Source organism: Salmo trutta, chromosome 8 (assembly GCF_901001165.1).
Source record: "Salmo trutta chromosome 8, fSalTru1.1, whole genome shotgun sequence".
NCBI lineage: Eukaryota > Metazoa > Chordata > Actinopteri > Salmoniformes > Salmonidae > Salmo > Salmo trutta.
Window position 1 is genome coordinate 7,214,960 of NC_042964.1, and position 27,739 is coordinate 7,242,698.

At 40.7% G+C, this 27,739-nt stretch overlaps 1 protein-coding gene across 3 annotated transcripts in view; it reads right to left on the bottom strand.

Moving 5' to 3' along the window:
* The window catches only part of LOC115198108 (stromal interaction molecule 2), a 79,846-nt gene extending 60,628 nt beyond the window's left edge, over positions 1–19,218 (bottom strand). Inside the window, exon 1 of one of the 3 annotated variants that reach the window (XM_029759793.1) lies at positions 17,943–19,218. In XM_029759793.1, the coding sequence (XP_029615653.1) occupies positions 17,943–18,078 (136 nt within the window). In that variant the 5' untranslated portion in view covers positions 18,079–19,218. The remainder of the gene's footprint in view (positions 1–17,942) is intronic. The other 2 variants (XM_029759795.1, XM_029759794.1) reach the window with 2 other exon arrangements.
* Positions 19,219–27,739: the final 8,521 nt, after the last annotated feature.

Below are 27,739 nucleotides of genomic sequence, written 5' to 3' on the forward strand. Positions count from 1 at the left end.
TCTACCAGGAATAATGAATCATAACCAGTAGTATATCCCAGGAATAATGAATCATAACCAGCAGTATCTACCAGGAATAATGAATCATAACCAGCAGTATCTACCAGGAATAATGAATCATAACCAGTAGTATATCCCAGGAATAATGAATCATAACCAGTAGTATCTACCAGGAATAATGGATCATAACCAGCAGTATCTACCAGGAATAATGAATCATAACCAGCAGTATCTACCAGGAATAATGGATCATAACCAGCAGTATCTACCAGGAATAATGATTCATAACCAGCAGTATCTACCAGGAATAATGAATCATAACCAGTAGTATCTACCAGGAATAATGATTCATAACCAGCAGTATCTACCAGGAATAATGAATCAGAACCAGTAGTATCTACCAGGAATAATGATTCATAACCAGTTGTATCTACCAGGAATAATGATTCATAACCAGCAGTATCTACCAGGAATAATGAATCATAACCAGTAGTATCTACCAGGAATAATGAATCATAACCAGTAGTATATCCCAGGAATAATGAATCATAACCAGCAGTATCTACCAGGAATAATGGATCATAACCAGCAGTATCTACCAGGAATAATGAATCATAACCAGCCGTATCTACCAGGAATAATGAATCATAACCAGTAGTATCTACCAGGAATAATGATTCATAACCAGCAGTATCTACCAGGAATAATGAATCAGAACCAGTAGTATCTACCAGGAATAATGATTCATAACCAGTTGTATCTACCAGGAATAATGATTCATAACCAGCAGTATCTACCAGGAATAATGAATCATAACCAGTAGTATATCCCAGGAATAATGAATCATAACCAGCAGTATCTACCAGGAATAATGATTCATAACCAGCAGTATCTACCAGGAATAATGGATCATAACCAGTAGTATCTACCAGGAATAATGATTCATAACCAGTAGTATATCCCAGGAATAATGGATCATAACCAGCAGTATCTACCAGGAATAATGAATCATAACCAGTAGTATCTACCAGGAATAATGGATCATAACCAGTCGTATATCCCAGGAATAATAACCAGCAGTATCTACCAGGAATAATGAATCATAACCAGCAGTATCTACAAGGAACAATGGATCATAACCAGCCGTATCTACCAGGAATAATGAATCATAACCAGCAGTATCTACCAGGAATAATGAATCATAACCAGCAGTATCTACCAGGAATAATGGATCATAACCAGCAGTATCTACCAGGAATAATGAATCATAACCAGTAGTATCTACCAGGAATAATGAATCATAACCAGCAGTATCTACCAGGAATAATAAATCATAACCAGTAGTATCTACCAGGAATAATGAATCATAACCAGTAGTATCTACCAGGAATAATGAATCATAACCAGTCGTATATCCCAGGAATAATGAATCAACATAATAATAGATGTTTGGTGAATCTATGAATTATGTATGACCCCACTGGAGTCTTTGCCACTCAAAATAATTTTTTTATATAATATTTTGATATGAATCGGGTCATGAACATATAGACATTGAAATGAACAAGGGAGAGGTTAAACATAGGCTAAGTCTGGCATAATCTTATTCCCACACTTTACAATAACTCTGTTGCAGTGGTCTTAGGTAGTCTCCGTATAGGCTATTCCCTCCGTCGCGATACTGCTGCCCAGTTGAATAGCTTGTGATCTCCATGCAGCCCCATGCGCCATGAGAAAAGCCCCCCTCAGCCTCAGAAGATGCCCTTCTGGAGGCATGCAGTAAGAATTGAATGTGTAAGTGTTCATTCATAGGGTTTGTATGTTTACAGATGTAATTTAACTGTTACGTTTCAAGTTCCACGCATGGTTTTTCTTACGATCCTAACAATTTACATATGGATTTTCTTACGATCCTAACGATACGTATGTTTAACCTTTTGGCAGCTATTTGGCTCCATAAGAAATGCACACGTTTTGTGCTCTTGTAGGAAGCAAAATCCCTCCCCCATTGCTGACTACAAATGACCTATAACTGGGCTAATAATTCACTCACTCGCAAAGGATATGAACACAAGTGCACATGACACTTCATGTAGCTCTCGCTTTCTCGGTCTGTGTAGAGCACATGCCTGAGTGGTGCCAGTCAATGCAATCCTACTACGATGCCTTCTGCCTACAACAAAAATATCTTGTATAGTTAGTTTTGCATACTAAGTCTTGCATAGTTCGTTTAGTTTCGGTACGTTGCATTGAAAGTGGCTAATATTGCGTTGATTCGATCGCAATTTCCACAGTGAAGAGAAACGTTGATAGTGTTAGCGGGGAAATCTCTAGAACGTTGAGAGGAGTCCAATCTCGTGGTTCTCAGCACACGTTGATATTGCTTCTGCACAGCAGTCCCGGGGAGCTGCACGCCCACGCAAGCGTGCAGCTTAGAGGGAACATTGGTTATAAATACACCCTGGTTCCATTGGGACTGGAGTCTGTCCCTAATAGGGCGGCTCTCTACCCCCGAAGCCCCTGATGGAGGTCAGAACCAGCTGCCTAGGGTCAGCAGAACAGACAGTCTGACGGAGTGACGTGAAACTCTGGACCTACGTCACAGTCCCACCAACCTTACCTAAGAGAAGAAACTCTCAGTGGATGGACTCTGTGGTCAGGGCAGGGTTACAGTATGCAATCTTGTCATTTAGCAGATACCCTTATCCAGAGTGACTAACAATAAGTGCATTCAGTATGGAAATTGAGACAAGGGGTTGTTCAAGACATTAGTTTGGAGAAGGAATCTCTGTTTAAAGTTTAAAAGTTTTTGGGTTGGTGGCTTGACTGTTGAGTTCTTTGGCAAGGTCCGTTTTTTTATGGATTTGATATCATTGTTCGGTTGAACTGAATGTTCATTCCGTTTGAAGTGTTAGTTTCCTCTGGATGGATGACTTGAGAACTGTGTGTTCCTCTCTGTAGAGACAGAATGAGTTTGTTTGCTGAAACAGTAAAGGAGCTAAAATACATAGAGCCACAGAATTGTGAGGCGGTCCACTTGACGGTCGCGCTGTCACGTGGAACCCTGAAATTCACCCCTGACCCTGCAGCAGCAGAAAATACCTGGTTTTGGTCGAAAAAGAAAAAGGACAGCCAAAGTAACTAAGAAGAAAATGAGAGTCCCTAAAAATGCAAATCCTGAATTCCAATTCCTTCCACCGAACTTCAGAGTCCGAGTCAACAAGCCCTAGGAGAGAGGCAAATGTTCACCTTCCTTTCAAACAAATCACCTCATTAATTCCCGCTCTGTTCAGAGAGATAACCATATCAATGCTGAGATGGACACTGTGTACTTAGCTTCATAACAGAGCAATAGAGAGAGTGGGTTTTCTCCAAACTCACAGGCTTTTAGTGGGCTGTTACTAAGAGCGTTGAGGGACGAACACTGTAAAAATAGCCTAAAAAATATTTCAGCCTCTTCAAAATGGTCTAAACATCCATCTTTGAGTAACCCACTCATAAAACCTGTTACAGTAAATACAGGAGTTTCTCGGAGTCCAATGAAAGCTTATGTAAAAAGTTACTTCTCTTAAGGACTGTCATCTTCCAGACATAATTTCAGAACACTGTGTTCCACTCTAGGAGAAAGAGGCAAGGGCTTAGTTGAAACACTAAACAAGTTAAATAAACAGCGGCATTTCATTAAAATGTGAGGAAGTCCACATAGACATTGGGTGTTTCTCAAAATGCATACTACCGTGCTCTGAGCACGCAAATTGCAGCATCGGAGGGTCGGAGGATGAGTCCAAATCAAAGTATTTGAAACGGAGCACGGAGGGCACTTGTCGAATGTGTACTCCGTTTGTACACATTTGAAATCATGCGTCGACGCAAGCTTCAACGTGAAGTATGCAAAGAAATATGACTCAACCACGTAAAAACGGTAGTTATTATTTGAGCTAAAGCGAGAGAAAATACACTCCGACCTCGAAATGAAATGTTGCCTATTCACATCTCATATGTTGCCTGACTAGAATATTTTATCTTGATACGTTAATAAATACATTCCGTGTTAATTTTGGCATGTTTACCTGCCTACGTACCGTAGATAGCAAGTCCATAATAAGTAAATAGGGATAACTGGCTAGCTACTAGCACTTTCCTTTAGCCACAAAGAATTGGTACCTAGCTACCCACGAAGAATTGACATGCATCTTGCATAATATTTGTTTTAGGTCATTTTTGCCTGTTTAACTAGCTGGTTAGCTACATAACGATTCACATATAGCTAGCTGATAGTTATGAAGTAAAATAGTTGCTTTGTTTACATATTGTTTCGTTTCTATTGCCATCGCTGTCCTGGCAGGAAGACGGTTCAGTGAATGCGTCAAGAGTGAGCTAACACAGTAAGGGAAGTGTGAGTGCTTCTCGAATGTATTGTTTTATGCATTCTCCACACACTCGTCCTCACAAGAACGTACTCAAGATAGGGGAGGACAGCTCATAATAATGGCTGGAACAGAACAAATGGAATAGTATTTTAAAAAATCAGCATTTAATACAGGCTTTAACACAACAAAAAGTGAAAGGATGTGAATACTTTCTGAAGGTACTATAACTACTGCATACCTTTTCTATTCATATACCGTCCATAGTGTCTATACACACCATCCTATAGAACTACTGTCTACACAAACCATCCTGTATAACTACTGTCTATACACACCATCCTATACAACTACTGTCTATACACACCATCCTATAAAACTACTGTCTATACACACCATCCTTTATAACTACTGTCTATACACACCATCCTTTATAACTACTGTCTATACAAACCATCCTGTATAACTACTGTCTACACAAAGCATCCTGTATAACTACTGTCTATACACACCATCCTATACAACTACTGTCTATACACACCATCCTATAAAACTACTGTCTATACACACCATCCTATATAACTACTGTCCATAATGTCTATACACACCATCCTATATAACTACTGTCTATACTGTCTATACACACCATCCTATTTAACTACTGTCTACACACACCATCCTGTATAACTACTGTCTATACACACCATCCTATATAACTACTGTCTATACACACCATCCTATATAACTACTGTCTATTCACACCATCCTATATAACTACTGTCTATACACACCATCCTATATAACTACTGTCCATAATGTCTATACACACCATCCTATATAACTACTGTCTATACTGTCTATACACACCATCCTATATAACTACTGTCTATACACACCATCCTGTATAACTACTGTCTATACACACCATCCTATATAACTACTGTCTATACACACCATCCTATATAACTACTGTCTATACACACCATCCTATATAACTACTGTCTATACACACCATCCTATATAACTACTGTCTATACACACCATCCTGTATAACTACTGTCTATACACACCATCCTATATAACTACTGTCTATACACATCATCCTATATAACTACTGTCTATACACACCATCCTATATAACTACTGTCTATACACACCATCCTATATAACTACTGTCTATTCACACCATCCTATATAACTACTGTCTATACTGTCTATACACACCATCCTATATAACTACTGTCTATACACACCATCCTATATAACTACTGTCTATACACACCATCCTATATAACTACTGCCTATACACACCATCCTGTATAACTACTGTCTATTCACACCATCCTATATAACTACTGTCTATACTGTCTATACACACCATCCTATATAACTACTGTCTATTCACACCATCCTATATAACTACTGTCTATACTGTCTATACACACCATCCTATATAACTACTGTCTATACACACCATCCTATATAACTACTGTCTATACACACCATCCTATATAACTACTGCCTATACACACCATCCTATATAACTACTGTCTATACACACCATCCTGTATAACTACTGTCTATACACACCATCCTATATAACTACTGTCTATACACACCATCCTATATAACTACTGTCTATACACACCATCCTATATAACTACTGTCTATACACACCATCCTATATAACTACTGTCTATACACACCATTCTATATAACTACTGTCTATTCACACCATCCTATATAACTACTGTCTATACTGTCTATACACACCATCCTATATAACTACTGTCTATACACACCATCCTATATAACTACTGTCTATACACACCATCCTGTATAACTACTGTCTATTCACACCATCCTATATAACTACTGTCCATAATGTCTATACACACCATCCTATATAACTACTGCCCATACTGTCTATACACACCATCCTATATAACTACTGTCTATACACACCATCCTATAAAACTACTGTCTATACACACCATCCTATATAATAACTGTCTATACACACCATCCTATATAATTACTGTCTATACACAACATCCTATATAACTACTGTCCATAATGTCTATACACACCATCCTATATAACTACTGTCTATACACACCATCCCATATAACTACTGTCTATACACACCATCCTATATAACTACTGCTGTACACATCATCCTATATAACTACTGTCTATACACACCATCCTATATAACTACTGTCTATACTGTCTATACACACCATCCTGTATAACTACTGTCTATACACACCATCCTATATAACTACTGTCTATACACACCATCCTATATAACTACTGTCTATACACACCATCCTATATAACTACTGTCTATACACACCATCCTATATAACTACTGTCTATGCACACCATCCTATATAACTACTGTCTATACTGTCTATACACACCATCCTATATAACTACTGTCTATACACACCATCCTATATAACTACTGTCTATTCACACCATCCTATATAACTACTGTCTATACACACCATCCTGTATAACTACTGTCTATACACACCATCCCATATAACTACTGTCTATACACACCATCCTATATAACTACTGCTGTACACATCATCCTATATAACTACTGTCTATACACACCATCCTATATAACTACTGTCTATACACACCATCCTATATAACTACTGCTGTACACACCGTTTCTATTCATACTGTATACTGTTGATAACGTCTATACACATCATATACTGTAAATATATTGCGGACTATTACATATATTTCTTAATTCTTTTATTTTTATTGTTGGGATTTGCGTGTATTGTTCTGTATTGTTGGAGACAGGAAGGAACACAACATTTCACTACACGAGCGATAACATCTGCTAAATGTGTGTAAGCGACCAATACATTTAATTTGACACACACACACACACACACACACACACACACACACACACACACACACACACACACACACAGCATCACAGGAGGCTTCTGAGAGGAGGACAGCTCATAATAATGGCTGGAACAGAACAAATGGAATAGGATCAAACACATGGAAACCACGAGTTTGATGTATTTGATAGCATTCCACTTCAGCCATTACCATGAGTCTGTCCTCCCTAATCAAAGTGTCACCAACCTCCTGTGGTCAGTACAAGGCCCACTGGGAGGAAAAGCGGACAGTCCTCCTGACACCCACGCTGTTAGAAATCCCTTTCCACAGTTGATGTCGTGGAAAAGACAAGCATGCTTTCACCTTAATTAAGATATCACTTTATTTTAAGGGCATGGTTTTGTCGTTTTAAAACGTACATTTATTTATTTCACAAATAGCTTAAACAGATATTACAGAGGAGAGATGTTTTGAAAACTTTGAGACTGGGTTTATAGGCTTATCTTTCAAGTGTGGGCTAAACATTTTTTTATATATTTTTTTTTACAAATTTCATGGCCTAGTTTTACGTTTGAATAATTATTGTCTATAAATATTTCAACTGCGGGAAGTGGAAGTTCTGCAGAAATTAGTGTTTTTCATCTCTTATTTCACCACAGATTATTGTCAACTAACAGCCAGCGGGGAAATATCTAGAAGAGCCTTTATATCTGGGCAGGTAACCTCGTATACTTTAGCTAATACCCAGCTGAGTACACAAGTCACTATATGTAAATATGAGTTCTGCAAGTCACCTAAAGTGAGCCTTGTTTATGGAGGCCTTATCTATTTGCTCTGGATAAGGACAGGAGAAGCAGGCTTCTAATGCCTACTGTCGAACCCATATTCAACCACACTGGGTCTGTGTCGTAGGTCTACAACCATTCTGCTTATAACAACACACAATATTTCACAGGAGCCTGAACACTTTCAACCAAATATTTACTTAGATTTTTAAAAGCTGTGTGGCAAGCCAGTGCACTTTCAATAGACTTGACAACCTTCATACCATTCAGTGGAGAAGAGCACTTGATGCTTGCAGGTCTTTATTTTGACATGCCTCCAAATACGGCTCCATTTCACTTCTGATGCTGTTCAGGGTATACTTCATGATGGGTATACTTCATGATGCTGTTCAGGGTATACTTCATGATGCTGTTCAGGGTATACTTCATGATGCTGTTCAGGGTATACTTCATGAACGGTAGAGGCTTCCACAGACCACTTCTATCATGATTCAAAATGATGTGCCAAAAGTGAAACCCAGTGAGCATGTTTCATCTATAAGACATGCCCAGTGAGCATGTTTCATCTATAAGACATGCCCAGTGAGCATGTTTCATCTATAAGACATGCCAAGTGAGCATGTTTCATCTATAAGACATGCCCAGTGAGCATGTTTCATCTATAAGACATGCCCAGTGAGCATGTTTCATCTATAAGACATGCCAAGTGAGCATGTTTCATCTAGAAGACATGCCAAGTGAGCATGTTTCATCTATAAGACATGCCAAGTGAGCATGTTTCATCTATAAGACATGCCAAGTGAGCATGTTTCATCTAGAAGACATGCCAAGTGAGCATGTTTCATCTATAAGACATGCCAAGTGAGCATGTTTCATCTATAAGACATGCCAAGTGAGCATGTTTCATCTATAAGACATGCCAAGTGAGCATGTTTCATCTAGAAGACATGCCAAGTGAGCATGTTTCATCTATAAGACATGCCAAGTGAGCATGTTTCATCTATAAGACATGCCCAGTGAGCATGTTTCATCTATAAGACATGCCCAGTGAGCATGTTTCATCTATAAGACATGCCAAGTGAGCATGTTTCATCTATAAGACATGCCCAGTGAGCATGTTTCATCTATAAGACATGCCAAGTGAGCATGTTTCATCTAGAAGACATGCCAAGTGAGCATGTTTCATCTATAAGACATGCCAAGTGAGCATGTTTCATCTATAAGCCATGCCCAGTGAGCATGTTTCATCTATAAGACATGCCAAGTGAGCATGTTTCATCTAGAAGACATGCCAAGTGAGCATGTTTCATCTATAAGACATACCCAGTGAGCATGTTTCATCTATAAGACATACCCAGTGAGCATGTTTCATCTATAAGACATGCCCAGTGAGCATGTTTCATCTACAAGACATACCCAGTGAGCATGTTTCATCTATAAGACATGCCAAGTGAGCATGTTTCATCTATAAGACATACCCAGTGAGCATGTTTCATCTATAAGACATGCCAAGTGAGCATGTTTCATCTATAAGACATGCCCAGTGAGCATGTTCCATCTATAAGACATACCCAGTGAGCATGTTTCATCTATAAGACATACCCAGTGAGCATGTTTCATCTATAAGACATACCCAGTGAGCATGTTTCATCTATAAGCAGTTACTACCTAATCTGCCTTCCCACTTACATAAAGACGTGTGTGAAAGTGACAGGGTTGAAAGTGTTTGAGACATTTATGGCATGGGGTTGGGGGTTATGGAGTCTACACGGCCATGCCCATCCCAGTTGTACAGCCTTTTGTTGAGCTGCCTGCTTGTCCCTCACTGATCCTACAGGCTCCTGTCCTGTGTGGGCATAAACCAAACCCCCGTCATCATCACCGCTGTAAAACCCAATCCAAACCTGATACTGGGTTACCAGCCATATTCCCTCTGGGCACTGAGCAAATTTCAGGTCTGCTGAGCACAAACTTCAACGTTGTGAAAATTCTGTGCAACTTCCAGCGCTCATTTACTGTGAACACTGAGGCTGTAGCTGCTTTAAGTTAGTTTTAACAGCGGCCAAGTAGGCTACTGTGGCTATTTGATCATAATGTAGGTCTACCATCAAAAACAATAGATAATGCATACCAATCTGCCCAATTACCTGTTAGGTTTCCATACACCCACTTGTGTTGATCCTCCCACTTATTTCACAATGCCCACTTTCAGACACACTCCACGTATGCAGTTACTCATGACTCCAAAGTCCTGCATGTATGGGAAGTTATGTCATCGACCAATAGAGAAGAAAGTAAACAAAGTTAAGTAAATCAGGTGTTATATGAGGTGAAAGAAAAAGGAGACCCGAGTGCCACTTTAACGTTGGATGAAAATTCTCTGCACTACACCCAACCTTTTTCCCAGTAGACAGCGTGTATATTCACTTCTTAATCCCCACTGATGCGTTTCAAAATAGTGTCGTGGAGGTATAGACCATATAAATGAATAAGGCTGATGGAACAGATCACAATATTTAGCTTAAAATGTTGATAAACCATTATTTCTTCACATTTTAAACGCAGCGACGTGCACACGGCGGTTTGCCTACACGCAAATGTTCCAAAATGCAATTTGCAGGAAAAAAAACACAGTTCTAAAAAAACGCACATGCGAGCGATTTCATGGACAGAGATGGCAACGTTCATTAGAAATGCTGAAAGATCTACAGTTCCAACAACGATCACGGTGAGCTAATATGACAAGGATAATGCCTTTGGCTGCTAGACAATGAAACAAAGCTAATAAGAAAAACAATACTGGAGAGCGCATATGAGGAAGTGTTCATGAAACATTTCCCTCAACATTTCTAAATGGTGTGATTTTGGCTCAGCTACTTTGAGCAAGGTAAGACATGCCTCAATATGAAGTAAAACGTCAGGGTTTCAAACAAATTAGAAACAGGAAAAATATAGAGATGGTAATGACAGACCTAACTGTCTTCTGGTAGATGGAAAGCCTTTCCCCAAAAAAACTTCTCAATGAAATGATAACTAGCTACAAAGTAGCCTATGAAGACCTGGCAGAACGACATCATGATAATTTGCTTCTATCCAGTGGCCATTTATTTTTATTTTTTGCAAACTCCATCTCCATGTGTGCTACAGAAACACTGTGAACCAAACAACATTGCTAGGTGCCTGAACACTTGAATTAAAGGGTAACTACACTCAAAAATCAAAATGTCTTAATGCGTTCACACTGAACCTTAACATAGGGCTAAGAGCCTCCTTAGCCCTAGGATAAGGGAGATTTTAGCCCGGGGCTAAGCGAGTGTTCACACTTGCACATTCTAATGTGGGCTAGCACCAACCTTAGCCCAGGGCTAGCTGGCCCTGTTCCGGAGCAAGGTTAGCACCGACTTTTCAGGGTTAGCCCCAGAAACACATTGCGAGTGTGAAACAGGGTCAAGAACAACACCTAGAATGCTCGCTGTTCAATCACAAAATCTGCCCTGTCACTTCATTTCCATATGCTGCAAGACGTTCTGCACCTTATTTTGATAAATAGCGTAACATACCATTTCATCCTTCCATCTGAGGATAAAAAACAAAACACTTTCATTCATGCAGAAACATTGGTCGCTATGCCTAACAAAAATTGTGACTATGCAGGCTGGCTAAAATCTTCTCACTTTGCCAAGTGTTATAAATGTTATTTATAAATGAGGGATACCTGGAGAAAGATCAAACCTCAAATGAAAATGGACGGCCTTACCTTCAGTAAAATATATATTTTACACGACTCTACCTGAACACTAGAAAGAACACTTTGTTTTCATTATTAGTTGATAGCAGAGAACATGCCTACTGTTTACCCTCACTCCTAGGACAGACCAGAGCCTCAGAGATGCAGTTTTAGAAACTGTTCTTTATTTTGTAAGCATTACATGGAAAAGTAGCCAGGAGGTTGTGGATGAAAAGATAAATATTATAATAAAAGGACTGCATGAACCTAACATCTTATTTGCGGTCTGAGCAAAAAAAACAGCCTTTTATAGACGCATTTTAATCAATTCTACGTCGTTTTACATGACTGGAGATAAGCAGAATATTTCTTAATACCACAACAGAGCATGACAACGAATGAGCGCATGCTGCAGCACCGGAGACCTTTTGATTTCTATACAGGATGTTGTTTTAAAAAAACAGGATAGTCTAGGTTTAGAACGGTAATAAAAGTGTCTATCAACTGAACAAATGGAGCACAACAGAAACAGTTACAACTGAAGTATCTGATCAACAATGAATTGGATAAAAAGCCATTAGTTGTTTAACACAGCAGCCGCATATCATCAGGTTGGTCTATATGCAGTGACCTTTTTTCATTTGGGAAACTATCATTTTCTAAATGATTCTATTTTATTCCATGATATTGTTGTTACAAAATAGATGTGTTGACTGTGATTAGGTTATGGGGATTTAAGAGCAGCTGCTAGCCTAAATTAACAAACTAGGCATGCATAGCTCACCACATGATCCTCAAACCAAAGACTCGCCAAAGGCTTGTTTCTAAACGTGAATTTAAATGCACTGTAGAATTAATGTATAGCCTAATAAGGGATTTTTTGTTTCATTATACATTTTTTACATCCTAAATGCGAAATATATAGGCATGTTGAAGTGCTGTTGTTGATGAGTTGTTGAAATCCTGAGTGCTCCTGTCAGCATGTCACAAATGCGTCAATTTATTTCTTAAATGACAGGCAATAGCCATGAATTCATTTCCGTTCCTTTTCAGGGTACCTGGCTTGATCCTGACTGATTTGGGACCGACCGCCTCAATTCGGCCTGAAAATGTTTTATTTTATTTATTTTTTTACATTGGATAAGAGTAGAGACTCAGAGCTACAAAATAGTATATCATACACTACAAATGAGGAACAATGGGAAAGTAATTCTGCTTTGAAAGTAGATAAACTTGTAACACCACTTTGAGAAAATGGCCCTTGAATATTTTGTTACACCTACTGGAGAGCCTTTCTTTGTCTACACCTATTTGGCATTGTTCACACCCTCTTAAGCCTTAGCCCCACCCATCTCTTTAAGAATTCCTCTGAGGCCATGTGCTAAACAGAGTGAGTAAGGTAGCGTAGTAAAGAACCAAACATTTCAAGATTAAAAGTGTTGAAAGTAGTAGCCTACAATAAGGAAAAACTCCAGGTAAAAATACACTTTATCTAGTCCTTGACCTATATCCTAATCCGACTTTGGTGCAGGTCATGTTGTTCTTCACATTACCGTCTCTGGTAAACACACACTATATCAAATAAAATCTGTTTATTTGTCACATGCAAAGGTTACAGGTGTAAACGGTACAGTGAAATGGTTAAGTGCACATTTGCATAATAGCAATATCAAAACCAGAAAGTGTCCAGATATTTTATAATTATTATGCTTACCCCGACACACTGGTCTAAATTGATGGGTCATGTGAAATAAATGCTATAGCTAACCACCCCCCAGCCACATCTAGCTAAGTGCATGGGTTACTATTGTCTAGACATGTACACATGTTCATGAAATACAATAGATGGTTGTAATCACCCCCAGACACATCTGGCTAACTTAATGGGTCATGTAATCATCTGGCGAAGTGGAGACTTTTGTTTAGACATGTAGATAGCTAGCTAGCTAAACAATAAACCATAATCCCAACCCATAGCTACAGTACAAACGGATTGTCATAGCTAGCCACATGCATAAAATGCTGTAGTATGAATCAGCAGGTAGCTAAAGCTAACCAACTTGGTTCAATGTTAACTAGCTAGGTTCAAAGTTAAAGCTAACCAACTTGGTTCAATGTTAACCAACTTGGTTCAATGTTAACTAACTAGCTAGCTATAACTAGCAATGCAAATGTATTTCTGAGATACTAATAATATTAGTACACAGATCATACACGTAACGTTAGCAAGCGAGCCAGCAAACTAACGTTCGCTAGCTAGGTAACAGTACGCTTTAACTTGCAATAAACACGACTGAGAATTTTTTTTACGTATAATATCTGAAAATGTAGCTAGACTCTTACCCATATACATGGATGAACGATTCATAGCAGCCTGTCTTTTCCGTTGTTTGTAGCTAGCTAGCTTGTTTGGACTGTTGTGTCAAGTCACTCTGGTTTACACTGACCGTGTGCAGAAAGTTGTCCATCACAACTTATTCCCACTGATCTTTGTCGATAGCACCTGCTGAATTTAGGGCAGCAATGTTGTTGAGAGCAGTAGCAACACTTTTGCAGTTCTCCATAGCTAACATTATATCTTTAAAAAAAGCTGCGGTAGCAAAGATTATCTACACATACTGAGCAGCTAATGTAATAGACAGAAGCCCGCTACATGGCAGACCAATCCAGAGAAGGTGTAGGTCCAGCCCATGCACTCTCTCATCCAATCATGGCTCGTGATTGAACAATTTTATTCGCATTTACAAATGGCATATTTGTTATTAAGGCACTTGAAAGTTCACATGTTCCAGAAGGCATTTCAGCCCAAAAAAATGCATTTTGATTAAAAAGACATTTTTAAAAATTATATATATATATAAAATGCCTCTCCTGCGAAGTAGTGACTTGCGACATACACCTAGCTTCTTTAAACAGGTCACATTTAGAGTTAGTAAGTTGTTTAATAGCCTATTGAAATGTCGAACGTCAATTGATAGTGACAGAATCACACTACTTCCCAAGCAAAGTTCTAAAAAAAATTAAAAATGCCTCCTCAGCTATTGAAGGTCCAAATGTCAGAGACAAACCAAAGATATCCCATAACTGGAGTCACACTTTTTTTTTTCTTTACATTTAACTTTTATTTAACTAGGGACATCAATTAAGAACAAATTCTTATTTACAATGATGGCCTACCGAGGAACAGTGGGTTACCTGCCTTGTTCAGGGGCAGAACGATGGATTTTTACCATGTCAGCTTGGGGATTTGATCCAGCAACCTTAAGGTTACTGGCACTACACTCTAACCACTAGGCTACCTGCCGCCCCGCACCGACATTTTACAGCTTGTTTCTAGTTCAAAGCATTGGGGACTAAAGCGTCGTTATAGATTGCTTTATATAATCAGGTCCAATATTTTTAGTTTTATTTTAAGCTAACAAAGGGTAGGCCTATGCTTTTAGACATTTTCTTGAACAAAACCCACAATACCATTACATACACCCCTAACCTTCCCTGTAGCTCAGTTGGTAGAGCATGGTGTTTGCAACACCAGGGTTGTGGGTTTGATTCCCATGGGGGGCCAGCACAGAAAAAAAAAAAAAATGTATGAAATTGTATGAAATGTATTCATTCACTACTGTAAGTCGCTCTGGATAAGAGCGTCTGCTAAATGACTGTAAATGTAAAAATGTAAATTCAAGCCCTGGTTTTAACTTAACACACTAAGCTCTTCACTGACACTGAGCTATTGAAGAGGTGCACGTGATTGAATGAATTGGCTGACAAAGTCTATGGATTGTCGACTATAATGTTGTATATCAAACAGGTAGGCCTACCTCTTATTTCTTTAATAAGAAGAAATAGGCTCCAACACAAAGCCCTCTTGTTGTTAGTAGCCTAAAGTCAAATTAAAACTTCTTAGGGATAGGAGGCAGTATTTTCACATCCGGATGAAAAGCGTGCCCAAAGTAAACTGCCTGTTACTCAGGCCCAGAAGCTAGGATATGCATATAATTGGTCGATTTTGATAGAAACTCTGCAGTTTCTAAAACTGTTAGAATAATGTCTGTGAGTATAACAGAACTGATTTGGCAGGTGAAACCCCGAGGACAAACCATCCAGGGGAAAAGAAATTGAGGTCATAGTATTTCCCATTGGTTTTCTATTGAAAGCCCCATTTAATAGGAACCTGGTTGCAGTTCCTATGGCTTCCACTAGATGTCAACAGTCTTTAGAAATTGGCTGATGTTTTTCTTTTGAGAAATGAAGAAGTACGGCTGTTCTTGTGAGTGTCACTCCAGATGGATTCTACTGTTTGGTGCAGGTGAACTGGAACGCACTTCACACTGTTTTTAATCGTGTCGCCACCTACCTGGTTGAAAATGATTTTCATGTGTTTGTATGCGGGGCGCTGTCCTCAGATAATCGCATGGTCTGCTTTTGCCGTAAAGCCTTTTTGAAATCTGACACTGCGGCTGGATTAACAAGAGGATAAGCTTTATTTTGATGTATTACAGTTATATTTTCTGTTATCTTGAATATTGATATTTCTGTAGTTTGAATTTGGCGCTCTGCAATTTCACTGTATGTTGTCAAATCGATCCCGCTAAAGGGATTGGCGCGCGAAGGGATCACTAACAGGTTAAATGAATAAATATTCTCGAATTAGCCTACTTTCAGCACCCATGAACTGTCCATCTCCGCAGCTGCCGCATCATAGTGATGAAAGATATGTAAATTACTTGAATATGGCTTATTGTGAGGTCATTAACTCTCATAAATAGCTTCATCATGGGAAACGAAACATATTGTTTTTATTAAAATCAATTCAAGCAGTAGCAAGCTTACCTCTGGTCCTCCTCATCTTCGCACTCTCCCTCTCAAACTAAACATCAGTAGAACCTCCCCCAAACTCTGCAGCTCGAAGGACAGCAAAAGCTACATTTTCCTGTTTCCATAGCTTTTATATTGACATTTAATTGGATATATCCAAAATAATACTTATTGCATGATTTCGCCTGAATCCGAAAAGTTGATGTATCGTTTGTACACTGCACAGCATTCTCTGTACAGGGGCGAGATCGAACTTCAAAAGTGAAACATTGTTTCCGAGGTTAGACAGTAACGTTTATACAAACCATCACTGTTGGAAATCAAATGCTAATCCAGAAGCAAGAGGGGGAAAAAAAGTGTTAATAACTGTCTTATTGCTTATAACGTTGGTGCGTGACAGAGATAGAATGTTGGCTGCGTGTTGTGCTTGTCAGTTAGCCCAGGGCTTTGGAATATACGTGTGAATCCTTAGCCCAGGGCTAAAGATTAGTCCAGGGTAAATAAATGTTTGTGTGAACACAGTCTAACCTGGGGCAAAAAATACATAATTTAACCTTCATGTCAGTTAAGAACAAATTCTTATTTACAATGACGGCCTACATCGGCCAAACCCGGACGACGCTGGGCCAATTGTGCACCACCCTATGGGACTCCCAATCACAGCCGGTTGTGATACAGCCTGGATTCGAACCAAGGTGTAGTGAGGCCTCAAGCACTGAGATGCAGTGCCATAGACCGCTGCGCTACTCGGGAGCACAAGATAGCAAGGGACTAAGAACAATACCATGGGAAAATGCCTTTAGAGTTGTCTGAGGTGGTTTAAGCATTGTTGTGGACTTAAAGCAACAAAGTTGGATGTTCTTTCTATTAAAACAGTGTGACAGAGCAAAAACCTGAAAACAATGGGAAATCCTGTGAATGAGCGGACAGCCTCATTTATCTATTTCAATAGTAGGCCTATACTATTAGCCTATACAGTACAGATTGGGTTGCACTCTTAGAAAAAAGGTGCTATCTAGAACCTAAAAGGTTTCTCTGGCTGTCCCAATAAGAGAACCCTTTGAAGAACCTTTTTGTTCCAGGTAGAACCCTTTTGGTTCCAAGCCTTTCCTTGCCGGGCGGCCTTTTAGAAATGTTTTGGCAAAATTAGAGTATACCGACTTCTCCATGCACCACTAGAAGCATCACATTAGCCCGTTACAACCTGCTAGCTGGGGGGGGGGTGACTGCCTACGTAGACACAACTCCCGCTTACCATCAGTCTCTCAGAAGGACTGTGCGTCAGGGTGGCTTTATGTGAGAATGCGAAGCGATAAACACGCGTGAATAATCGGTTAACAGTGTATCTTGGATTGGCACACTTACCTGTAGTGGCTACAATTGCGGCATTAGAAGCACGGGTCGACAGATCGGCTGAGTAACTGCTTTCCAATCCCAGTACCGCAGAGATGACGAGTCCACGTAGCAATAGAAGCACTGCTGCTTGGTAGAAGTAACTCATCGTGGGGGAAGCCACTAATTATTTTCCGTGTGAAGAGAGAATAAATACAAAAATAATGTCTATTCCGAAATGGAAAGCTTTCTCCAAGGATTCAGCCGGGTGCCAAGACTACCTGGAGAATTGCGTTTGCGATATAAATATTCGAATATGTCGAGCCACAATGAAACGTCAGACGACAGTTAGATAAAATGCATCACAAAAAACGCTGTGTTTAGATAAATACCACATATGAATAGATAACAGCGAAATAGACTAGGAGCTGTTGGTGTTTAGAAATGCTCCACTAGTTGTATATATATATAGGCTATAGATAATGACAATGAATAGGCTTGGCCTATCTACAAAAATTACTATCTAATTCAAGTGTTCGCAACGTCAAAAATTAGGCCATAATACTTCAAAACTCCATCCAAAAATGATAGGCCTGCTCCAGTGCGTGGCATGAAGTAGGCTAGACCTCAAGCGATTCCCCTCCTGCGTTACTCAGATCTTATAGAACGATTTAAAGCCAGCTCTATGAGACAAACCTGTAGCATACTCGACTTTAAAGTCAACTTCCAAAGAAAAAAAAAGTGCAAATGGGTAGAATATGGTATCTTCTATCTGAAAAAAACACACGACCAAATAAATTGGCTCTAGCTCGCTGCCAGGAAATAGTATGCGGTGTATCCAACGCGGTTTAAAGTACAATGTATCCGATCCTCATGATTGAATAAAGATAAAACAGTAGCCTATCTGTACTTCCACATACAGTATGAACACACCGGGCCTGCTTTCAGCATATCGAAGACGCAGTCAGGGGTCCGCCTCCTCAAATGAAACGTTTTCATCAGTTTCTCCCTGTCGTCCTATTCCCTCCAGTTTCACCACCGCGTCCACGACGACGTTTACTCTCTTTTCCTATTCAAAGTTAATGTCAGGTTTCCATTCCTTCGTTTGACAACATCTGTCCGTCTACCTCCGCTGGCGTCGTATCTCAACTGCTTGCCGGTTGATGCAGAACTGAAGACATGGGGCGGAAGTCGGTCACTTGACATCAGCCACAGCGAATGTATTGAGCGGGTTCGTTTTGCATTGCAAGCTGCCCCGGGATGGTATATCTCTCTTTAGGACGAATGGAATCGTCTAAAATAAGTAAACTCCGTTCACCCGGGGCACCGGCAGATTCAAAACGAACTCGCCTATTCTCTCCCTGATGTGTGGAGGAGTTTTTTTTACGCGGGGATAATATGCTAGGCTACATAGTAACAATTGGCCGTGTGGGTTTGGCGGCTACATAGTGTCGTGTTCTGAACACTGCGGAAGCCCACGCCAAAGACTCACTTCCCCCCGGGGCTTGTCCCTACTTTCTACTGCCTTCAAAGCAGAGGAACTCTCAGAAACTTGTGCTTTCTCGCCACCTTGACGAGGTTCATCCGCCACTTCCTTTTTTGTTTTGCTTCCCATCGTGCGACACCTATCGAATCATCTACGGTTTCCTCCTTGCTGAGCGCTGTCATTGGTCAGACTGTCCAACATGGCAGAGTGTGATTGGTTAATCGAGACACCCTTTGCCACTTTTTAACACGCGGGGGGAAAGGGTCTCATACATGTACAGATCAGCCTGTATAGATCAAACATGCATTGGCCAGCATTTCTGTAGCCCCGAGCTCTCTAACCCTGTTTTCGGGCGAGTCATCCTGTACACTTTCACTCCAACCAAAATATTGCACACACGATGCTAATAGATACTTAGTTAATAAACAATCAGGTCTGTAACAACTGGGTTTGGAGAAAAAACCCACAAGAGGTAATGTAGCCTATTGGCAACAAAATCAAATCATAGTATTAGCTGTCAGATGACAACGGATTTAATTAAAACATTTAAAAAATGAAATTAGGAGACCGATTTTAATGCAGTGGCCCATAAACCCATTTGAGCACAGAAGTCAATTCAATGTCTATTCCACGTTGAAATGACATGGACACAACGTTGATTAAAACCTCTTACATCTACACGTTCCGCTAGCGGAACGTCTGCTCCAATATCCAATGATGGGCGGGGCGCGAAATTCAAACTCCTCTAAATCCGAAAACTTACACTTTTCAAACATATGACTATGTTACAGCTATTTAAAGACAAGACTCTCCTTTATCTAACCAAACTGTCCGATTTCAAAAAGGCTTTACAGCGAAAGCAAAACATTAGATTATGTCAGCAGAGTACCCAGCCAGGAATAATCACACAGCCATTTTTCAAGCTAGCATATCATGTCACATAAACCCAAACCATATCTAAATGCAGCACTAACCTTTGATGATCTTCATCAGATGACACACCTAGGACATTGTGTTATACAATACATGCATGTCTGTTCAATCAAGTTCATATTTATATCAAAAACCAGCTTTTTACATTAGCATGTGACGTTCAGAACTAGCATTCCCACCGAACACTTCCGGTGATTTTACTAAATTACTCACGATAAACGTTCACAAAAAGCATAACAATTATTTTAAGAATTATAGATACAGAACTCCTCTATGCACTCGATATGTCCGATTTTAAAATAGCTTTTCGGATGAAGCACATTTTGCAATAATGTAAGTACATAGCCCGGCGTTACAGGGCTAGCTATTTAGACACCCACCCAGTGTAGCCTTCACCAAAATCACATTTCCTATAAGAAAAATGTTCTTACCTTGCTTGTTCTTCATCAGAATACACTGCCAGGACTTCTACTTCAATAACAAATGTAGGTTTGGTCCCAAATAATCCATCGTTATATCCAAACAGCGACGTTTTGTTCGTGCGTTCTAGACACTATCCCAACGCTAAATCTCGGCCACGAGCATGACGCAAAATATGACAAAAAATTTCGAAATATTCCATTACCGTACTTCGAAGCATGTCAACCGCTGTTTAAAACCAATATTTATGCAATTTATCTCGTAGAGAAGCGATAATATTCCGACCGGGAATCTGCCTGTCTGTAAACTGAGGAAAAAACCAAAAGCCGGGGGCGGGGCGTGTCACGCGCCTAAGGCTTAGTCCATTGACTGACCACTCAGCATTTGCTCTCGTGTGCTTCAGCCAGGGCTTTGAATGACATCATTCCTGTTTTTCCCGGGCTGTGAGACTCCATTGTTGACGTGAGAAGTGTCACGTAAGAGCAGAGATCCTTTGTAAACGACAGAGATAATAAAGAAGGGCAAGAAATGTTCAGACAGGGTACTTCCTGAACAGAAGCATCTCAGGTTTTTGCCTGCCATAGGAGTTCTGTTATACTCACAGACACCATTCAAACAGTTTCAGAAACTTTGGAGTGTTTTCTCTCCAAAGCTAATAATTATATGCATATTCCAGTTTCTGGGCAGGACTAATAATCAGATTAAATCGGGTACGTTTTTTATCCAGCCGTGAAATTACTGCCCCCTAGATGTAATTAAACCAGTGTGTGCCCAGTGGGAAGTGTGCATTCATGGTCTTAAGAAAATTGTTAGCCAGGCTACAGTGGGCTAATATATCCCCATTTAGGCTATACATTTCATTAGACTAATAGTAATGACTCATATGCATATAGGCTTCTGTAAATTCAAACAGTGGCACATTATAGGCTACATTTTTATGTTATAGCCTAAAACAAATTAAAATGTATGCCAATATGCTTTCTTAGACGCTTCTTCAGGGGCTTACTGGCCATCTGGCATTTCGGGCAAATGCCAGATGGGCAGATTCATCGTTAGCCCAGTGGGCCAGTCTAACTTGTTTTGTTTAGGCAGGCAAAATAATCTAGCTAATTATGGGGGCCTCAAGGGAAAAAAAATGGACCGCGTGATAGAAATTCCATGGCCGATTTCTAGTCCCTGTCCGCCCCTCTGCTTGTTTGACATTGAAATGAATATATTTGGCCCACGATTCCCATATCTGTATCATTACTGTCAACTGGACCATACTTGCACATTTTATATTGAGAGTGCCTCAGTGAGTGAGACAGGCAACCTGATAGAGCCATCTACATGTACTCTTTCAACAACGGGAAGAGCCAGAGTGATGACGGATGGAATGACAGTCATCATGGCACATCGCTCCTGCAGTGCATCGTTTCAACCAAAAGGGGGCGCTGTTGCGAGGAGCCAAAGGTGGTGTCTTGTCCAGTGCAGGGAGATCGAAGGGTGGGACGAAGGGAAACCAAAGGGGAAGCCAGCGGCCCCGGGGGAAGGCGGCGATAAGCAGGAAAGGCCGTGGGAGTCTGGGTTAGACAGGTAGCAGATGTAGCAGGCATGAGAGAGGGAAAGAAGGAAGAAGGAATGAGGGAGAGAAGGAGGGCAGTAAAAAGAAGAGCAGCATAATTGGATAGGAGCGTACAGAATGGATGGGGGAAGGCAGCGCAGATGCTCGGGTGTACTGGGGGAGGATCATGTGTAGTCGCTCAGTGCTGCTGTCAATTACTGATTCTGCCTACTGACTCCTCAGGCTCAATGCTCTAGTGAGCGGCCAAAGTACAGTACGCCACGTCCAAATATTTACCCTATCCAATAAGAAGACTGACATTTAAATTATGTTGGACGATGGAGTATGCTACTGCTGTGGCAGAATGGAAGGAGGCTGCCAAACAGAGATCCTGGAGACATATGTTACATCTTTATTTTTACTGCTCTAATTATGTTGGGGTGGCAGGTAGAGGTAGTGGTTAGAGCGTTGGACTTGTAACTGAAAGGTTGGTGGATTGAATCCCTGAGCTGACAAGGTAAAAATTCTGTCGTTCTGCCCCTGAACAAGGCAGCTAACCCACTGTCCCTAGGCCGTCATTGAAAATAAGAATTTGTCTGGTTAAAGATATATATATTTTTTTTAAATAATAGCAGTAAGGCACCTCGGGGGTTTTTGCTATATGGCCAATATACCACGGCTAAGGGCTGTGTCCAGGCACTCCACTATGCGTCGTGCCTAAGAACAGCCCTTAGCTGTGGTATATTGGCCATATACCACACCCCCTCATGCCTTATAGCTTAAATATAGAATGTGAATGCAATAATTCAAGAAATCCATAAAACATTTTTTACAACATAATTGTTTTATGTATCAAACAATACTGAGACAAAAATGTGTTGTATTGTAATACTTATAAACACAAGTCATGTCTTATTATAATATCTTGCATATTAAAAACAAACATAATATTAGTTTAAGAATTATTATTAAGACCTATTAATTATTAAGAAATGTAATTAAGACCTAGATAATTAACTGATATAATTCGTTTGAGTTAACCGGCACACGGCAGCTTCCTATCTGCTCCTAACACAGGATTATTATTGTAGGGTGCGCTTCACTAAAATAGGACTTTTAAGACCCCATTTAAACACTTATCAGTGTTTCATTAACACTTATCAATGGTCACACTGTAGATAGCTACCACTGTCCTCTCTCACAATGCCAATTACAACCCAATACAATACTGTTCCATGCAGTCCAGCTTTCATTGGACTCCTCAAGCTGGTTCCAAGAATTTGGCATACTGTATGTATCATCTTACTTAGAGGGCATAGCTTAAGGAGGTTAGGTTAGCTTAGCTTATCTGAGGGCTAGACTTACATACTGTATAATATATCTAATAATATGGTACATGTCAATAACTATTTCTGTAGCATGCAGAAATGCAAGGACATGCAACTTTGACCCAGTCAAATGAATATGGCAGGATGAATATACACGGTTTCAGAGGTCTTTTTTTTGCTGTTTCATACAAGGTGTGGTTGGCATCTCTGACTGACGGATGATCGCTGGCGTTGGCATGGAAACATGCCGCCCCCCCACCCCCACCCCCCCACACACACACACACACACAGGTCTTCAGATGACATTGGCGAACAGAAAGATCTGAATGAGGGGCATGACCTTCATAGTTGAAAGGTCAGCGAGGACAGCCTGTGGTGAGGGTGGTCGTCAAAGAGAACACACGTCAGTCAGCGGCCATTTTGTCAAAACACAGACCAACAGCAAACTCACACAAACCAACCAGTGAAAAAGTTCCATGTAATAAAGTCTCTTCAGAAACTCTTTTTAGGGGCACATTTTTAAAAACACTATTGTGCTGCAGATTGCCTTTTCGCATGCTTCATGCAGGGAATAGGCTGTTCCCCCTGCCCTGGCCTTTTGGGATTTACAGAAAGGGTCTAATATTTCAGGCCCTCGGCTCTGACTCTAAAAATAAGAAGCCATGTTATGATACCTTCTCCAGTGGATCAGGTGGTAAATGAGGAAATATTGTGGGCCAGCATCTTAGCATTAAGTCAACCTGATGCCTGTGTGTCACATTCTGGAGGGGGGGAGGCAAGAAGGGACAGTGGGAGGTTCACCTGGTTTAAGGTTTACTATGGCTGTCAGTCAAATGGGGAAACAGTGTAAGGTCTGTCTTAAGTGGATTCATGGTTCGTACAGATCGGGATCTTAGTAATGCTCAATACATGTGTTCTTTGTATGTTTTCGTGTCGTCTGTAAAAAATAAAATTAAAAGTCATTTAACAACACTTAATGGACTATCTGACACTCTCTCTTTCATGCACACACATAGACACACACAACCTGTATACAGACCCATGAGCATTTCAGGGCTATTGGGGGATAGGGCGGCAGCAGGGTGTTGAGGGGCAGGAGGTTTGAAATGACCACTCAGCGTTTTTAGGGCATGTGCATGCAAAAGACTGGGTTACTGGTGCTGGTTGGGAGTCAGGCTATTTGAGTCACGCCGGGCCAGAGTGGAGGCCAGTGTGTGTGTGTGTGTGTGTCCCTGTGCGCACGCGTGTGTGAGAGAGAGGGAAGGGGTGCCTGCTGGCGTCCCAGTGGGTGGGTGGTGAGGGGACCGAGCTGGAACCAGAGAGTCACCCACCCCCTCTCACCCCCTCTCCTCATCAGTGAAAGGCACATTCACCTCAGCTGAGGCTAAAGAGGGAGAGAGGAGAGAGGGAGAGAGGAGAAAGGCCCTCACTACACTTAAGCATCAATGCAGCCCTTTGATAATACCATATAACACACATCTAAATAATTATGTAGCAACTAGTGAACTAACTTTTAACACTAGAATGCACTGTCACAAAGTGTATTGTGTTATTAATATGTGATTACATATCTCTATGAGGGCTGCCATACCTGCAGCTATCTCCAGTGAATCGTAACCCAGGATTCAGTCCCACTGCAGTAGAAGCCGGTCAGCGGAGAGGTACCCAGAAAACGCCCTCACCATCCACTTGAAACCAATACGCAACCTGAGGGTACGTTTCCAACCACACAACAGTTAGACACTGTTGCATCGTGCTTTCATGTACCATCTTCTGGGTCCAAATGTGCTGTATATTTGCACATGTACCTTTTATATCTGAATGAAAGACAACCAATTGTATTCCTCCATATTTAAACGTATGATGCCGGCTTCCTCTCCACTTGGCTATTTTATGTGTATTTCTTCGTTAAGACGCTTTTGGTCGATTTTCCTACAATTGACAAACTCTTCTGGCCATCTGGATCACACGATCGAGGCGACCGAAGCAAGCGGCCCTGTACAAAGGGCTTAACTGCTATGTGATCACACAATCAACATGACCGAAGCAAGCGCCAGCTAAGAAGAGAAAGAAAAGCAGGCTTCCGAGCGAGGCTGAAACGTCAGGCAAAACATCCTTCTCTTCCTGGTATTATTCTGGCTAATGTCCGATCACGGGATAATAAAGTGGATGAACTCAGAGTGCGGCTAACATCACAATGAGACATCAAGGAATGCTGTGTTTTTGTCTTCAAGTTAACACGGCTGACGGAAACTACACTGAAAGATGGGTTCTCCATTTTTCTCATGGATCGAACAGCGGCCTATGGCAAGAGTAAAGGGGAGGAGCTTTCTCTTCTTGGTGTAATGATGTGGAAGTGATCTCAAGTTCCTGCTCACGCAATCTAGAGTTTCGGATGTTAAAATGCCGGGCCTACTATCTGCCGAGGGAATTCACGTTTGTTATCAACACCAATGTTTACATACCGCCACAAGCCAACACCACGGTGGTACTCAGCGGACTGTATGAGACCATTAGCCAGCAAGAATCCTCTCACCCAGAAGCAGTCTTTATCATCGCAGGATATTTAATCTAGGCAAATCTAAAACGAGTCCTTCCAAAATATCATAAGCCTGTCCCACACGAGAGCTACGTGTACTAGACCATGTTTACATAAACATCCGCAACAATCCTCCACCCCCACTTCGGCCAATCAGATCACATATCTCTGTTCCTACTCCACGCCTACAAACAGCTACTCAAGAGGACCAGCCAACAGAGAGAATAGTGAGGCACTGAATGGAGGAGGTGGACTCAATGCTGCAGGATTGCTTTGATTGGAATATGTTCAAAGACTCATCCACCCAGGACTCATCCTTTAGCATCAATGGATTAGACATCATCAGTCAAAGGTTTCATCAGGAAATATGTTGATGTTGAACTTACAATAACAATCCGGACATACCCCAACCAAAAACCCTGGATTAACAGTGAGATCCGTGCTGACGGCCCGTACTGCAGCATTCATCACCGGTGACATTGATGTGTACAAGGCAAGCAGGAGAGAGCTCCGAAAATCCATTAGGGACACAAAAAGATCAAATAAAATATAGACTCAAACTGGAATCAGAGTATGACAACTAAGACGTGTGGCACATGTGGCAAGGATTACTGGCTATTACGGACTACAGAGGAAAATCCAGCCGTGTGATGTCCATGGAGGCTTCGCTCCCAGACAAGCATAATACATTTTATGCTTCGAGGTGGACAACACTGAACTAACCTGGAAGACTCTCGTTGCTCTGGACAACCATGTGATTCCGCTCTCCAAGGCTGACGCGAGGAAAACTCTGAAGAGTGAATACTTATAAAGCCGTTTTCCCAGATGGCCCCGATGTGACATAATATAGTAGCCTAAACACTATATAGAGAGGGTTCAGAAAGTATTCGCACCCTTGGACTTATTCCACATTGTGTTGTGTTACAGCCTGAATAAAATTACCCATCTACACATACCCCATAAAAATATTTTTTAAATGTTTGCTCATTTATTGAGGATTCACACCCCTGAGTCCATACCTTGTAGAAGCACCTTTGGCAGCAATTACAGATGGGAGTGTTTCTGGGTAAGTCTCTAAGAGTTTTACACACCTGGATTGTGCAACATTTCCCCATTATTCTTTTCTAAATTCTTCAAGCTTTGTCAAATTGGTTGTTGATCATTGCTAGACAACCATTTTCAGGTCTTACCATACATTTTCAAGTAGATTTAAGTCAAAACTGCAATTCAGCCACTTTGAACATTCAGTGTCTTTTTGGTAAGCAATTCCAGTGTAGATTTGGCCTTGTGTTTTAGTTTATTGTCCTGCTGAACGGTGAATTAATCTCCCAGTGTGTCACGTTCGTCGTAATGAGCGGACCAAGGCGCAGCGTGAGTTGAGTTCCACATACTTTATTTCACAGTGAAACTACATAAAAACAATAAACATAACCCGACCGTGAAAGCCGTATTGCAACAAAACACTAACACAAACAATATCCCACAAACACAGGTGGGAAAAAGGGCTACCTAAATATGATCCACAATTAGAGGTAACGATTACCAGCTGCCTCTAATAGGGAACCATACAAACCACCAACA